The 15,148-nt window shown below is 49.0% G+C and overlaps 1 protein-coding gene across 34 annotated transcripts in view; it reads left to right on the forward strand.

Moving 5' to 3' along the window:
- Positions 1 to 15,148, forward strand: part of CCDC138 (coiled-coil domain containing 138) — a 139,922-nt gene that overhangs the window by 48,187 nt on the left and 76,587 nt on the right. For 21 of the 34 annotated variants that reach the window (XR_010835289.1, XR_010835284.1, XR_010835283.1 and 18 more), the window contains one exon: positions 8,342 to 8,480. The exons of 2 other annotated variants lie outside the window; for them this stretch is intronic. Coding sequence is in view for 13 of the 32 variants with exons in the window: in XM_067006972.1 (XP_066863073.1) it covers positions 8,342 to 8,480 (139 nt within the window). In the remaining 19 variants the exon portion in view is untranslated. Of the gene's footprint in view, positions 1 to 8,341; positions 8,481 to 10,172; positions 10,636 to 15,148 lie in introns of those variants that run through there. 11 more of the 34 variants (XM_059078866.2, XM_067006973.1, XM_067006978.1 and 8 more) reach the window with 1 other exon arrangement.

Below are 15,148 nucleotides of genomic sequence, written 5' to 3' on the forward strand. Positions count from 1 at the left end.
TGAAAGTGCGGCTCCGCGCCTCGGGCCCTGGGCCTCTTTCAGCCTCAGTGCTGCGCGGCAGAGTCTGTAGTCCGCACTTCCACGAACCCGGCGGTTTCCGGGGGCCCCGGTTGTGTGGGTTCGCTCTGCAGCGTCGCTCCCGTCCTCGAGCCTCTCCCTGCACTCTGTGTCCCGTGTCGTCCCCGAGGCTGGGAGGGAGCGGGGCCCGCAGACACGTCCCCGCCGGCGGGGGGCGGGGGGCGGGGACCCAGTTCCCTCCGGGGTCGGTGCTGCCGGTGTGACGCGCTCTTCGGGCTTGCGGTGGTGGCTCCTCCCGTGGCCCGGGTACGAGCCCCGGTGCTCTGATGCGCTTTGGCTGCCTTGTTGTTTGGACCCCAGGTAAGCTCTCGACTTGTGAGAAGCAGCCATTTAGCTTCGGTCATTCTTTTTCACGTGGAGCTGCCCCTCCCCTGTGTTGCATTTCTGAAAACGCCTTTCAGGAAGTGGGGAGACTCCACAGACGGGAAGCCCGAGCTCAGCCTGGGCGTGAGCGCGCGAGGGCGGGTGCCCGGTGGCCGGCCTCGGGCAGAGGGTTTGTAGGCAAGACACAGAAGCAAAGCGAAGCACCTACACGTTTGTCTCTCACGTAATGTTTGCCTCATTTGGCTGTTCGGATCGTCGTTCTTGAGTTCGGTTTCTCCGATTCTGGTTGGGTTCTGCTCTGTCTGGTGGGCTGTGACCTGGCGGGACTGGAGCCACCTAGTCTGGTGGCCGCCTCGTTTCCTGACTGTCGTGACAGTATTTGGGGAAAGTGTGCCGGGTTCCCGGCGCTGGGTGGGAAGTTCAAGAAGACTGGTCGGTGGTGCGGAGGTGGAGGAGCCCCGTCCGCCCTGGGCTCCTGCTGCCGCAGGGTCCCTTCCCTGCCCCGCTGCCCCCCGGCGTCAGGGGTGCCCTTAGCTGCGCAGGCGGAGTTCTTTGCAAGCTGCTGTGACGCGTTTCCTTGGGTGTACACTGAGGTCAGCGCGGTGATTTACCTGAACCTACGTTTTGTGAGCACACTGTTATTTTTAGATGGAGGGCTTCTGATGATCTGTTTTGGGTGTGAATGTAAATCATACAATAAGTGAGCAATGTGCTTTTAGAAAACTACTCTGCCGTTTCTTTTTTTTTTCTTCCTGTCGGGTGAAAGCTGTTACTTATCTAGGTTTAGCTGTGTAGGAACATGAGTCTTACTTTATTTTAAAGAATACTTTCCTTTTCTTGTCAGAGGTAGTTTAAATAGAACATCGAAGTTTGTGTTTGTATTGTTAGTTTACTCTCCTGTGCCCCAGAAACCACCTTGTCCAAGGTCACACACCTGGATGGCAACAATGTATTTGAGTACACTTTGCACACCTTGTTTATTTCAAGTATGATTTAGTTTTATTATAAAAGTAATAGAAATTTGGAAACGGGCAAAAAACCAAAAAGTCTTAGTATCCAAAAATATGTATATTTGCAAGCACACCCTGCTCTATTGTGCTTCTTTTTCCAAGTACTCTTTTTTTAAAAAAAAAAAACATACTGAAGGTTTGTGGCAACCCTGCCTTAAGCAAGCCTGTTGGCACCATTTTTCCCCCAGCGTTTGCTCACTTCCTGTCTCTGTGTCACATTTTGGTACTTCTCACAGTGTTTCAAACTTTTTCATTATTATTATATTTGTTATGGTGATCTGTGAGCAGTGGTCTTTGATGTTACTCTTGTAATGGTTTGCGGGGGCCATGAACTGCACCCTTAGAAGACGGTGAACTTAATAATGTGTGTGTTCTGACTGCTCCGCCGGCCGCTGTTTCCTGACACACAACAGTATTGAAGTTAGGCCAATTAATACCCTACAATGGCTCTAAGTGTTCAAGTGAAAGGAAGACTCACACTTCTGTCACTTTAAATCAAAAGCTAGAAATGATGCAGCTTACTGAGAAAGGCATGTGGAAAGCCAAGAGAGGCCTAAAGGCAGGCTTCTTGCAACAAACACACAGCCGAGCTATGAGTGCAAAGGGAAAGTTCTTGAAGGAAATTAAAAGTGCTCCTCCAGCGAACGCACAGATGATAAGAAAGCAAAATAGCCTTCTTGCTGACTGCAGAAAGTCTCGGTGTCTGGATAGAAGATCAAACCAGCCACAACATTCCCTTAAGCCAAAGTCTAATCCAGAGCAAGGCCCTGACTCTCTTCAGTTCTGTGAAGGCTGAGAGAGGTGAGGAAGCTGCAGGAGAAAAGTCTGAAGCCAGCGAGGTCGGTTCATGAGGTTTAAGGAAAGAAGCCATCTCCATAAGATAAAGGGTGCAAGGTGAAGCAGCAAGTGCTGGTGTAGAAGCTGCAGCAAGTTATCCAGAAGATCCAGCTAAGAGAATTCATGAAGGTGATTTGAAAAAATAGGGCTGAAAGCTTACCAATTTGAGGAAAGACATGGTTTTACAAGTCTAAGAAGCTAACCAAATTCCAAAGCTCAGTGAAGTTCAGGATAAACCCAGAGAGACCCACCGGAGACACATGATATTAAACTGTCAAAAGTCAAAGACAGCACTTCCCTGGTGGTGCAGTGGTTAGGAATCCGCCTGCCAGTGCAGGGGACACGGGTTCGAGCCCTGGTCCGGGAAGATCCCACATGCCGCCGAGCAACTAAGCCCACGCACCTAGAGCCCGTGCTCCGCAACAAGAGAAGCCGCCACAATGAGAAGCCTACGCAGCACAACGAAGAGTAGTCCCCGCTTGCCGCAACTAGAGAAAAGCCTGCGCACAGCAGCAAAGACCCAACGCAGCCAAAAATAAATCAAATAAATTTAAAAAAAAAAAGTCAAATATGGAGAATCTTGAAGGCAGCAAGAGAAAGTGTGGTCTGCACACAATGGAATAATATTCAGCCTTAAAAAGGAAGGAAATTCTGGCACCTGCTACACCTTGGATGAGCCTTGAGGACATTGTGCTCGGTGCAATAAGCCAGATACAGAAGGATAAATCCTGTATGATTCCACTCGTGTGAGAGCCCTAGAATCATCAGATGTATAGAGACAGGAAGTAGGGTGGTGGGAGCAGAGGCTGGAGGGGTGGCTGGTGTTTCACGGGGACAGAGTCAGCTGGGGGGGAAGAAGAGCTCGGCGGCGGGGGGATCGGGGGGGATGTTTGCCCCGTGGCGTGAATGCACTTCACACTAACAAAGACTGCACTTTTATAAATGGTTAAAATGGTAAATTTTATGTTATGCATGTTTAAACACAATTTGAAAATTAAATATAAATGAACTTTTAGTACTAAAAAAAAAAAAATTCAAGCAAGGAAGAACTGTAGAGAGCGTTGTGTTTTTTTCCAGAACAATCCCCAGAAACCTTGTCATTTGGAAATACCCATCATCAGCGTTCGGTGGATGTGATTGCAGACACCGTCCTGTGCGTGTGTCCTTGGAGGAGGGGGGCGGCAGGTGGAGACGCTGTAACACGGGGGGCTCGTTACACACGGTATTTAGTGAGAGGTGCTTAATCTAGCAGGAAAAATGAAGCGGAGTCGAGTCAAAAATGATCACACGTTCCTTCTGTTAAGAAATAAGGTGAAAGACATCGAGTCTATTTTTACCTTTTTTGTTGTAAAATATATACAACATGAAATCTCCCATTTTTACCATTTTGAAGTGTGCCCTGTTGGTTGCGCGCTCGGTTTAGGCGGTGCTGACGCCCAGCCGTGGAGGGCGGGGCACTGCGCCACGCCCTTTCCTTCTCCCCACCTCCACTTCCGGGCCGTTTAGTTTGTGTCTTTCCTGTGACTGCAGAATCTGCCCGTTTGCTTCATGCTAGTTTCTTCTTACTTTGCTTTATGCCAGTTTTACATTTAATCACATTCAGGGCTCAGGATTAGGCCTTTGACTGCAACCTCTGCATTTCTGTTCTTAATTCTCAATGATCTCTTTTTTAAAAATTAATTTATTTTATTTATTTACTTTTGGCTGCGTTGGGTCTTCGTTGCTGCACGTGTGCGTTCTCTAGTTGCGGCGGGCGGGAGCTACTCTTCGTTGTGGTGCGCGGGCTTCTCACTGCGGTGGCTTCTCCTGTTGCGGAGCACGGGCTCCAGGCGCGTGGGCTTCAGTACTTGTGGCACGTGGGCTCAGTAGTTGTGGCTCACGGGCTCTAGAGCACAGGCTCAGTAGCTGTGGCGCACAGGCTTAGTTGCTCCGCGGCATGCGGGATCTTCCCGGACCAGGGCTTGAGCCCGTGTCCCCTGCACTGGCAGGCGGATTCTTAGCCAGTGTGCCACCAGGGAAGTCCCTGCACGATCTCTTAATCTTGCTCCCTCGCCTGTGTGCACCGCCCAGTTTAGGAGGTGCTGTGGAGGCTGCTTCGTGTTGTGTTGGAAGCGCGGCTGGGGCGCCTGCACTCAGGAGGTCCCGTCTGAGCGCTCATGCTGGTCGCACGCGGTGCTTTGCGGCTGTCTCAAGAGGCCAGAGGGCAGCCCGGCCTCCCCAGCAGTGGTGCCCTGCTGCTCTCCTGGGTGGTTGATAGCTGCTTCCTCCCTCAAGCCCAGGGTGTAGCCCTTGGATGTTGTCTGCGTCACTCTTGCACTCTTTGGATCTGCAGGTCCAGTTCCGTGTCCACTTAGCATTTCACACATAACATAATATGTAATATTTTTCTTTTATTAACTTTATATCGTTAGGAACACCAGTTGTCCTCATGGGTCTTTTTTGATGGTTTTGCATATCTTGGCTTCTTTCGGGTCCTTTCATTTTGGTTTTCATTCTCTGTGATGATCGGATTGTTATGATAGTAATCTAATTTTCAGCTCTGTCCTTTCGGTTTCTTGATGTTTTAATTTATTACTTTTTTAATGGTGGTGTTTTGATTCTCTCTCTCTCTTAAATCCTGTTGTTTATCATCTTTTCTTTCTTATTTTATTGACTAGCCTTGTTCTTATTAGGTTGACTGAGACCTCAGAACACTTGTGGAAAACTGTTCTGTTCTTTGTGTTTTCTTTTAGCTTTGACTCTGCCTTGTGTGTGCTATATCCCTTAACGATTGGTTGGTTGGTTGATTGCTATAACATGCTCACCGAGTTGACGTGCTGCCTCTCTCTCTCTTTTTAAATCTATTTTGTACATATTAGTGTGTATATGTCAATCCCAGTCTCCCATTCGTCCCCCCCCCGCCCCCCGCTTGGTGTCCGTACGTTTGTTCCCTACGTCTGTGTCTCCGTTTCAGCCTCGCAGACCGGTTCGTCTGTCTCTGATGACTCTGGCTCCCTGTCCTCGTGGACGGGGCAGACCTTCTACACTAGGCCTACCATTCGTCCCAGTCCAGGTTTTCTCTCCCTTCCGCGCCACAGTTTGAAAGCCCTTTTCCCTAACGTATCCATTCTTTCCTGTAGCCGGTGGCTCTGGTGGTGACATGCTCTTTGCCACATTCTCAGGGCTGTGTTCTCACTTCTCAGATTCTGCTACAATATCTCATTTGGGTTCATATAACATCGTTAGTGGGAGGTGTGGGTGTCCTGTTCCCATAGAGAAATTCTCTTGGCTTCAGCTCGTTCCCGGTACAGTTCGCTCTGGGACTTTGTGTTCAGTGGATTCCCTGTCAGAAGAGAGAAGAGGCGGCAGTGGCTCCCCTGCGGGTTTGGGGTGGTGGTTGGTGAGAATTCCCGAGGTTGTGTCCCCTCCCCCGTGTCTTGCGGAAGAGGGGTGTCGAGGTGAGCTCAGGCCCTGCTCTGGAACTTCGCGCTTCTGTCCTGGGCCGCCTGTGACGAGGACTTCTCCCCTTGCTGTGTCTGTGTGTGGGTTTGGTTTTTGTAAATGAGGTGTTTTGGTTTTTGTTTCATTTGTTTTACAGTTTTTGATCCATGTGACTAGGTGTTGGGGAGAGAAATTCTCTCAAGCACTTTTACCTTCCCATTTTAATCAGTGGAGACATCAGTGAAGTGTAGAAGAGGAATCACCTGGCCTTTTGGGCCTTCGGTTCTGGTTCTTCTTTTCCTCTCTCGTACTGGCCACGTGTATTCAAATTGAAATTCTTCTAAGCTTAAAGAATATATAATTGATTTAAACACTGTAGTACTGAAAAAAATGTTGACTACCATGTTTCACGCTTATAGGTAAACCTAACCTAATGCATATGTGAATCTTAGCATTTCCTTTCTCTTGTTTGATGTCTGTCTCACAGGGCAGAAGAGAGATTGGAAATCAAACCAGTGAACCTCTTTTGCTTCTAAAAGACCTTTATAAGCTTTACTTTTAAAATATGTGGGTATATTAAACTCTTTGGATGGTCTTGGCCTTTTTCCATTACAGAGGTCATACAAGGAAGTTCACTTTTATTTGGAAGTGCTTACTTGTAAATATCTGTTTTATTCATGCCAGGACCTGATATACACATAAAGTAAAGCAAAATAAAGGGGGATGTACTCTCTTACACTTCAGCAATTTACAAACAACTATTATAACTTTCTTAGGTGTTTGGGGGGCTTTTAAATGGACAGCATTGATAGTGTGGCCTGTAGCAGTGCTGAGAACCCCCCGAGGTGGCTCCGGCAGTGACTGGGGACCGTCCCTCTCCCCGGGCCTCCCTCGTCAGCCGTGCAGTGGTCAGCCTTCCGGTCGAGAGTGACTTGCACCACGGGTCTCAGGATCTGAACCGAGGAACGTGTACAATTGCTTAACGAAGCTGCTTGAACTCTCGGTGCATTTTTAATCTATTTGCAGATTATGTGCACCATACTCGTAACCTAAAGTTCATTCTTCAGAAAGAGTCTGTGTGGCTGAGATCGAAACACATGTAGACAACACTGAGTGGGCTCCTGTGTGGGGGGGTGCGTTTCCCCTCCTGCTTCTCACTGCGGGGCCTCTCGGGCACAGGGCCCACCGACCTTGTCTCCAGGCACCAGCTTTCACTTCCTCTTACCAAAACATTCCTCGACTGTTACTTTGGGTTTTGCCAATTTCACTACTTAATAGTTTATTTTACTCAGTATACCATCAAAATACCGACATAGAGTCTTTCCGGCTGTGCTTATGTGCTCAAAAAGAATGATGAGTGCAAATTTCTCTTATTCTTATGTCCTTTAGTCACTGATTTGTGCTTGAAATAAAGTTCTGTCTCCATTGTGGGAGCCCCTGAGTTTTACAAGAGAATTTAACTATTTTAAAGGCCATAGTTTAATGTTATCTTTAATGTTATTGATTTTTGTTTCTGTCCAAACTTCCCTAATTACAAATCTAAGTGATTTACACCTTGGAAAGCATTTTTACACATTGTTTTGTTCAGTGGAGCTTTCAGTTTTCACGGTTACAGACTTTACAGGGACTCTTTTTCACACCTTTGTATACGTCTCTGTCAGAGTCAAGGATGTACACACTTAAGTCTTTTCATACGAATTTGGCAAATTCCAGTTATTTCATTACATCAATACTGAGTTGAATATTTTTACTGCTTTTGTTCTTTTGTGAGTTGCTTGCTTGTACCCTTTGCTCATTTCTAAAAATATTAGGTCCATCTTTTTCTTAGTGATTTATAAGAGCTCTTTTTATAGTAAAGTATCAATTCTTCTGGCAAATATATTACGAGGAGATTTCTGCCCCAACGCCTGCCCCACCAAGTTTGGCGTTTCCCTTTTGTTTAGTTTTTTAGAGCTTTCGCCTTTTAATTTGTTCTAATTTCTTTTACATAGACATTTAAGTTTTTTACTTTATAGAATTTTTCAATCCTTTCTTTTATGAATCTTTCCCACTTTTGCTTTTATGCTTTAAAAAGTTTTTTCCTATTCAGTGATTATGTAAGTTGTCATTAGCACGTAAATGAAATTCTTAAATTTAGGGTTTTAAAAAAATTACTACCCCAACAGAATATCTTACTGCTAAGTATTTAAAACAGCCTCCTCAGGGCTTCCCTGGTGGCGCAATGGTTGGGAGTCCGCCTGCCGACGCAGGGAACACGGGTTCGTGCCCCGGTCCGGGAAGATCCCACGTGCCGCGGAGCGGCTGGGCCCGTGAGCCGTGGCCGCTGAGCCTGCGCGTCCGGAGCCTGTGCTCCGCGGCGGGAGAGGCCGCAACAGTGAGAGGCCCGCGTACCGCAAAAAAACAAACCAACCAACCAACCAAACAAACAAACAAAAATCAGCCTCCTCGTACAGACTTTCTTCTAGATTCTGCTTAATGGAAGTTTGACACCAGGGGAAATGGTCTTACCTTCGGTTTGCGTCGTTCAACAAGAGCCAGTAGTATTTTAATTCTTCACATGATGGCACTTTTCCCCGTAGTTGAAGAGGGGAAAGCATGAAAGCCCGGTCCGGCGTGGTAAGCCCCGTGCGCAGGCGCGCCGGCCCCTCACCGCGGACCTGCCTGTCCCGCAGGGTTCCTGCAGCCCTTCCTGGAGGCGTGCAGCTGCTCCCTCTTCTTCCGGACCTGCTCGGTGCTGCTCCGGGGCCCGAAGCTTGACCTCCACGTCCTAGAGAGGCTCAGCATCATCCTACAGAAACTGTCCAAAATCAAGTAAGAGTTTCCTATTTCTAACATTGTTTATTAGAACGTATCTTTCTGTGATCATGTAGACGTTTCTGAATCCTGTAGTGGCTCAACGGCGATGACTGAATCAAAGTTCCCAATAAATGTGTAGAATATTAACATCGATCCAAGATCACACGCTTAGTGACAGAGTGGGCCCTCGAACAGCTTCCTGCACACTGGTATTCTGTGATGCAACAGGTGAAAATAAGGGAGAGCATAAAAGAATATATTTTGTAGATCCTTATTATTGACTGCAGTGAGTTTAGGGAGGAGAATGAATCAGGCAGAAAAGATTTTAAATGATGCTGGTAACAAACTCTGATGGGCATGCTACTGCCACCAGTTTGGTTTTATTGCAAGAATTGAGGGCTTTCTTTTCATATTTCTTCTTTCGCCAGCGCACACATTGATATAACCAGTTTTTAAATTATAAAAAATGGACATAGACTTTAAGCTGTGTTTTCGTGGAATCTTGTATACGCTAGTGTTTCTCTTGAGGCACCTCTGAGCACCTTCTGTCCGTTGCGTTTTTATGACAGTGCAGCCGCGCTGGGCTGGTTCAGCTCCTCTGCCCGGCCCGCCCCCGCCCCCTCGAGGGCCTGTGACCTCCACGGCAGCGCCTCGGTGTCTCGCCAGGCCTCAGCGCGCAGGGTGGGTGAATACAGCGCATCCTGAAATTCCTTGCGGCTGTGTGACCGCAGGTCTGTCTGTTCTGTTTGGTGTCACACACCGTACCACACCGTAGGGAATTATTAATTGTCAAATTGTGACCTCATACGCAACTCGCCAAATTATCAGTTTAGCTCTGGTATCAGCTACACGTGTCCGTTCATCGTCTTCCTTTCCCTGCGGGCTGACTGGCTGTGATTGTCTTGATTTGTGATCAGTAAATCCTCGAGGAGGCCTGTGGCCGTTCCCCCCGTGTGGTGGCGCAGGGCTGCAGTGGCGTCACTCAGGCTTAATGCCTCTCAGCTCGTAATCCCTGCGCCTTGTTGAAGTGTTCCCCGGTGCAGCTGTGTCCTCGGGCCAGCGTGCGCTACGGCTGGCAACGCGTTTTGTAGTTTGTGTTCATTTCAGACGTAGATGAAGAACTAGAAAGAAGCTGGAGTGAGGAGTTTGGGGGAGTAGCTGATGCCCAAGCAAGTCTTAGGATAAATCGGTAAACCTTCTGTGTCGGGTGGCGCTCCCGGGGGTTCCGGGAGAGGCAAACAGATAGACGTACCCCGGAAACAGGAAATGCGCTACCAGGTGTCACTCTCACTGATGGAAAGTGAAGTCGCTGACTGGTTACTATGCGGAGGACGGTTGCAAAGGTATTTTAGAGCCAAGTCAAGAGGCCAAGTAATATTCTGCTGCATTAGGAAGCCCAGCTTACTTAAAATTAGGTGGCCACGTATTTCACTCTTCCCGGCTGTGAGGGAAAAGGCCGCTCTAGTAGTGAATAGGGTGCAGGTTTCAGGGTGATAAAGCAGTCTCTTTTCTCCTTGAATACTTTTCCACTTTCGGCCTACTTCATACAAGCTGTCTTGTTTGTCTTGGCATGTTCATCCTTTAGTTACCCATTTCCTCCATTATTTTTAAAAACAGGTGCCATTTCCCCACATTTACACATAACGTATCTCTCGCTGTTCACACACAAGTGTGTGGGATTAAATTAATGTGCTCATTCTCTTACAGGAGTAATAAGAAGCTCTTTGAACTCTTTGCAGTTCATCTGATGCTTCAAGAAATACAAAGGACGACACATCCAGAGCATGCATTTCTCTGTATTAACCTGAATTCGACTCTGTTCAATTTGGGTTTAACAAAATGCAACTCCCTGGCCGCCGGTACAAACCCTTAGGCTGGCTCATTATTATTTATAGGTATTACCTATGTGTTGCTACTTGTAAGATTGTAAAAATCACCAGAGTAACTACCAAGTAAAGTTACGAGTAGCATCACTTATCACGAAAAATGGAAAAATTTTTTAACCTTTAAAATGGAACCTGTGGAATGTGGATTTTTTTCCATTCAGCTAAGGTGGTACTAACGTACACGATGGAATTTTCAGGGTTAATGACCCTGGGGGTTACGTTTTGTAAAAATGTTTTAGGAAGATTCTTTGGAATAAATTGGCGTTCATGTGGGAACAAGGTTAGCGTGTGTCATCGTTCTGTTTTCTTAATGTGTTAAAAGTCCCCCTTCTAGAAGTGTATGTGCACACACTTTAGGTGCCATATAGAGCACCCAGCTGCACCCAGAGAGCTCTCTTGCCATGAAAGGTGAGTGACTTAGCCAGAGGTCTGGGTAGAGCTCGGGGCGTAGGACAGGAAACTGATACACAGAAGAAATCACCCTGAAGACTCACAGAGATTATCCCCTATCAGCATTTAATCTCATTTTCAGAATCTGGAAGAAAGTCTCAGGAAACTTGGGCCCCTTCAAAAGAGTATAAGAAACTGTGCTGTTTGTGAAGCAGAAACAGAAATCCATAAAGAAAGAGCTGGCTAATGTGATGGTGAGGCTTACAGGCACTTAAAAATGCAGAAGCGACAGTGACCGTGAGAAACAAACCCATCGTCAGTTCAGCGCTTCAGGAGGTGGGGCCGGTGCTGGGGAGCAGGGGAGGTGCCGGGCGAGGGCGGCGGGCGCCCAGCGTCGGGGCCGGCGCTTCCTTCCGGAGGGGCCACAGGGCACAGGCCAAGCCGGAGCCGAGCGGGGGCTGAAGGCCTGTGAGCACGCGCCGGGGATGGCGGGCCGCTGCCTGCGGGAGCAGAAAAGCCAGGCAGCTCCTGCGATGCCAGAGGCCGCCCGGGAGGACTCACACCTGGTGAACGTGCCTGTCGTCGGTGTTTTCAGATTTGCAGGTGTTCAGAAGTTACCCACTTACGCACTATTCCTGAGAAAAGAAACTGCACGGATTATTCTCACCAACTTAAAATTGAGTCTATTAACTCAACCTCGTACCGAAAGACTGTAGTGGGCTCTGAAACCACTGAAACGTAAACAGGTTTAAAGATTTGTTGTAATTTGTGTATAAAGTGGAGTGAAATGTTAAATTCTCAAAAGGGTAAATAATGGGGAAAGCAATAGTTAAGAGTATTTGGATGAGGCTCTATTAATCAAAAACAGAATTAACGGGGGCCCTGGCATCTAGGTGGAGAGGGGGCTAGAAAGGAGCGCTTTTCTACATTTTCACCGCTCCATTTCAGTATGGACTTTGACAGAAAAATGAAGGATAAAGAATGCTTTTGGAAAATGTCAGAGTAACCACTACTAAAAGCAGAAGAGATTGCTTTTAACTGAAAACTAAAATACGTATACAGACATGGCAAAACATAGAAAGCCAGGAACGTGTGTGAAGAATAAAAATATATATTTAGGGAGTTTTTTAAAATTCTGAATAAATTTATGAATAAATTCTGTATTGCCCTATGTTGATAAATTTGAAAATCTGGATGGAATGGACTGTTTTCTAGAAAAAGACAAACTCTCAGAATTGCCTCCAGAAATCAGCAATGGAAAATCATTAAAGTCTTATAAAAAGCGTGAAAAGTAATTTTTAAAATGACATTGATTCCAGATGTTTTGCAGGTGAATTGTTTTTAACATTTCAAAGAGGAAATATTTAAAGCTATTTAAACTGGCCCAGAATGTAGGACAAAACATTCATTTTATACAGATAGCGTGAACCCAGTACCAAAAATTGTCAAAGGAAGTAAGAAGGAATAAAAGGTTCAAAAATATGAACAAATCAACACCAACCGTATGTTACAGGAACATTAATCCATGACCAACTAGGTTATTAGCATGCATTCTAGAAATACCAGGTTGGCTTTCTGGTAAAAAATATATATATAGTTTCCTGTATTTGCTGAGCAAAGGTAGAAAGCCATACACACTCAATAAATGCCTAAAGATATTACAATTCAACTTAGATTCCTGATAAAACTTACTACAGTATGTTTAAAGGGCCATGAAATCGGCAAAGTTACTGTGCAACACTGGACACATGCCTGTTGAAGTCCTGTGACACACGGTGGATGTTTAAGGAAGCGTAATTTTGGGGAAGGGGGTGCCACCTGGGGAGCTTACGGAACCTCGGCAGCATGCCCGGTGGCAAGATAAACGTACGACTGCAGAGCTTCTAAATACTCGAGCAGTCGCCAATTAGGAATTCCTGTTTCACTTCAGTGTTAGCAGTGAAGTTAATAGTTTACGTGATAAACTTCTATAAAACAGGAATCAGACGAAACAAGGAAGGTTCAGAACCTAACGAGCAGCTGTCCACGCTTGTCTGCCGGGCATCGGGGAGGATTTGATGGTGACGGACTCCGTGTTCCGGGTGGGAGGCCGCATCTGCCCGAGCTGCTCTACGTTTCAACTAAAGCTAATCCCAGTCAGAAATTCCAGAAGAATTCCTTTTAGCGCTTGAGAAAACCATCGTAACTCATCTGGAAAAGTTAACAGGCAGGATTAGAGAAAAGTTTTTGGTGCTCGTCAACACTGAGCTGAGCTCTTACCTGTGTTACCTGATCCTCGTCAGAGCGTCGCCCTGGGTCTTGTCACTGTTGCCCTCGCGCAGGCTGGAAGAGACCCGGGCTGGGGAGAGCTGCCGCGAGGGGGCCCGCGGTGCTGGCTTTCGCCCGGTTCCGGGTGGGGCTCACGACCCCTCTCCCGGCCCCCACGCCTGCTGGAGTGAGAAGCAGTCAGGCGGGCAGCCTGATGCCAGCGGGTGGTGCAGCTGAGAGTGTCGGGGACACTGCCCCCCGCCCCGCGCCCCGAGCTGGTGGCAAAGTAGAGGATCCCCGGGAGCCAGAAGTGAGGGCGACGCAGAAGAATCGGGTGGGTAATGGAGGCCTGGGGCCCAGGGGACCTGAGCCAGGAAGGCAGAGACGAGGGGCCATCACGGGGGTGGCTTGAACCGTGATCCCTGCAGAGTTGGGACCCCTGAAGGCAGCACGTGTGATGAAATTGGGGAAACCCTGGTCTGTGGAGGGCGAGTGAGGGGCGCCTGCCTGAGCCGTGGAGATGCTGAGGTACGTACGCTATGAGTCCTGTCGCCTAGGTTTAAAGAAACGAGGTGATTACAGATGCAGTGAAGAAACAAGGGACTAACATTGACTGCAAAGTTGTATAGGAAGAAATGAAAGAACACCGAAGCCCAGCAGACGCTTACCCGCGGCCCGAGAGAGAAGACAGTTTGCTTGAAAGGGCTGGCCGCCCGCCTGGGGGTTCTCATCCACAGCCTTCCCAAGACAGGGGCAAGAGGAGGACGTTTCAGAGAAACCAAATATTCACTACCAGTAAATCCCACTTAAACCTCTGAAGGGTGTACTTTAGGAAGAAGCAGAATGCTTTCAGAAGGTCGAAGAAGCAAGAGGAAGTAGCGAAGAAAGTGGTACATACGCGAGTAAAACTCAACTCTTTGAACAGCCATATTTAATAAGGCTAAAAAGAACTGAAACCTGTGAGGGTGCAGGTCTAAGGGCTCTCCGGGTACAGGGAGCACAGTCTGGGATGCAGAAAGAAAACTCCTTTTCCCATGTTTCATGCTTTGCTGCTGTTTGAAGGTCTTTTCGTACACGTGTGCAGTTTAAAAGTGTACATACACGTAGGCACACAGGCGCACGTAGTGGACGTGTGTCGCAGCCGCTGGCCTCATTCCCCACGGCCCCACAGCTGACGCTCTTAGCCCCGTTTTCCGGCAGTGAGCCGTCATTCGTCTACCGCAGTGACTCTCAACCTTGGGCGCACATTACGGTCGCCTGGGTGGGCTTTAAAGCGTCCTGCCCCGCCCCCGACGTCTGAGCTCACCGCCCTGGGGTGTCCTGGGGGGCGTGGAAGCGCCTCCGGTCCTTCTGAGTGTGACCTCGTCCCCACCGGGGCTCTGGGCGAGGGGCTCGTCCAGGTGTAAAGCTGGTGTGCGTGGAGGCCCCGCCCAGGTTCTTGGCCGTAGATTCGGCAGGTGGGCTGGGAAGTGCGGGCCCAGGCGGAGCGAGCCTGAGCGGCGGCATCTCTGAGCCGCAGGTTCCGCGTGTGGAAGCGGCGCCGCCGTGGTCGCTTCCGGGCGCGGAGGGCTGCGTCAGGCACCGTGCCTGCGCGTGGCGCCCTCACAAACGTTTCGTTTGCGTGAGGAGACTGCAGAGTCAGGGTGATCCCGCGCGGCGCTGTTGGGAAGATTACGCGGGCGGGAGAGCCCCGGGCGGCAGGAAACAAGGCCACGCTGGTGGCTGTCCCCGCCCCCTGTGCTGGCCGTGCTCGGGGGCCCCGCGACCGCGGGACACCAGGGTGCCGGCCGAGACAGGGCTGGCCGCCTTCCCGTGGCGGCAGCGAGGTGCAGGTTGTGTCTCGTGCCAGCGGAGGTTTTCAGGGTTGGGAGTTCTCCCGAAGCTCTGCTGCTCTCTCTGGCCTTTACCCGTTCTGACTGCCGCCCCGCCGTGGACCTTCCGCTGTGCCATCGCCAAGTCCCCGAGCCCCTTTCCTCCTCGTGTGGTCCCCCGGCCCTTGTGGTGTCCACGGGCCTCCTCTCCCTGTCCTGCCTGTCTCCTCGACGCTCCCCGCTGCCCGGGCTTCTGCTCCGGCCCCTCTGACGGGGGGGTGGCCCTTGCCAAGGAGGGTGCACGCCCTTGGAGGGGACAGGACCGGCTGGGACCCCCGCCCGGCCTCTG

The sequence above is a fragment of the Kogia breviceps genome, chromosome 11, assembly GCF_026419965.1.
Source record: "Kogia breviceps isolate mKogBre1 chromosome 11, mKogBre1 haplotype 1, whole genome shotgun sequence".
Lineage (NCBI taxonomy): Eukaryota > Metazoa > Chordata > Mammalia > Artiodactyla > Physeteridae > Kogia > Kogia breviceps.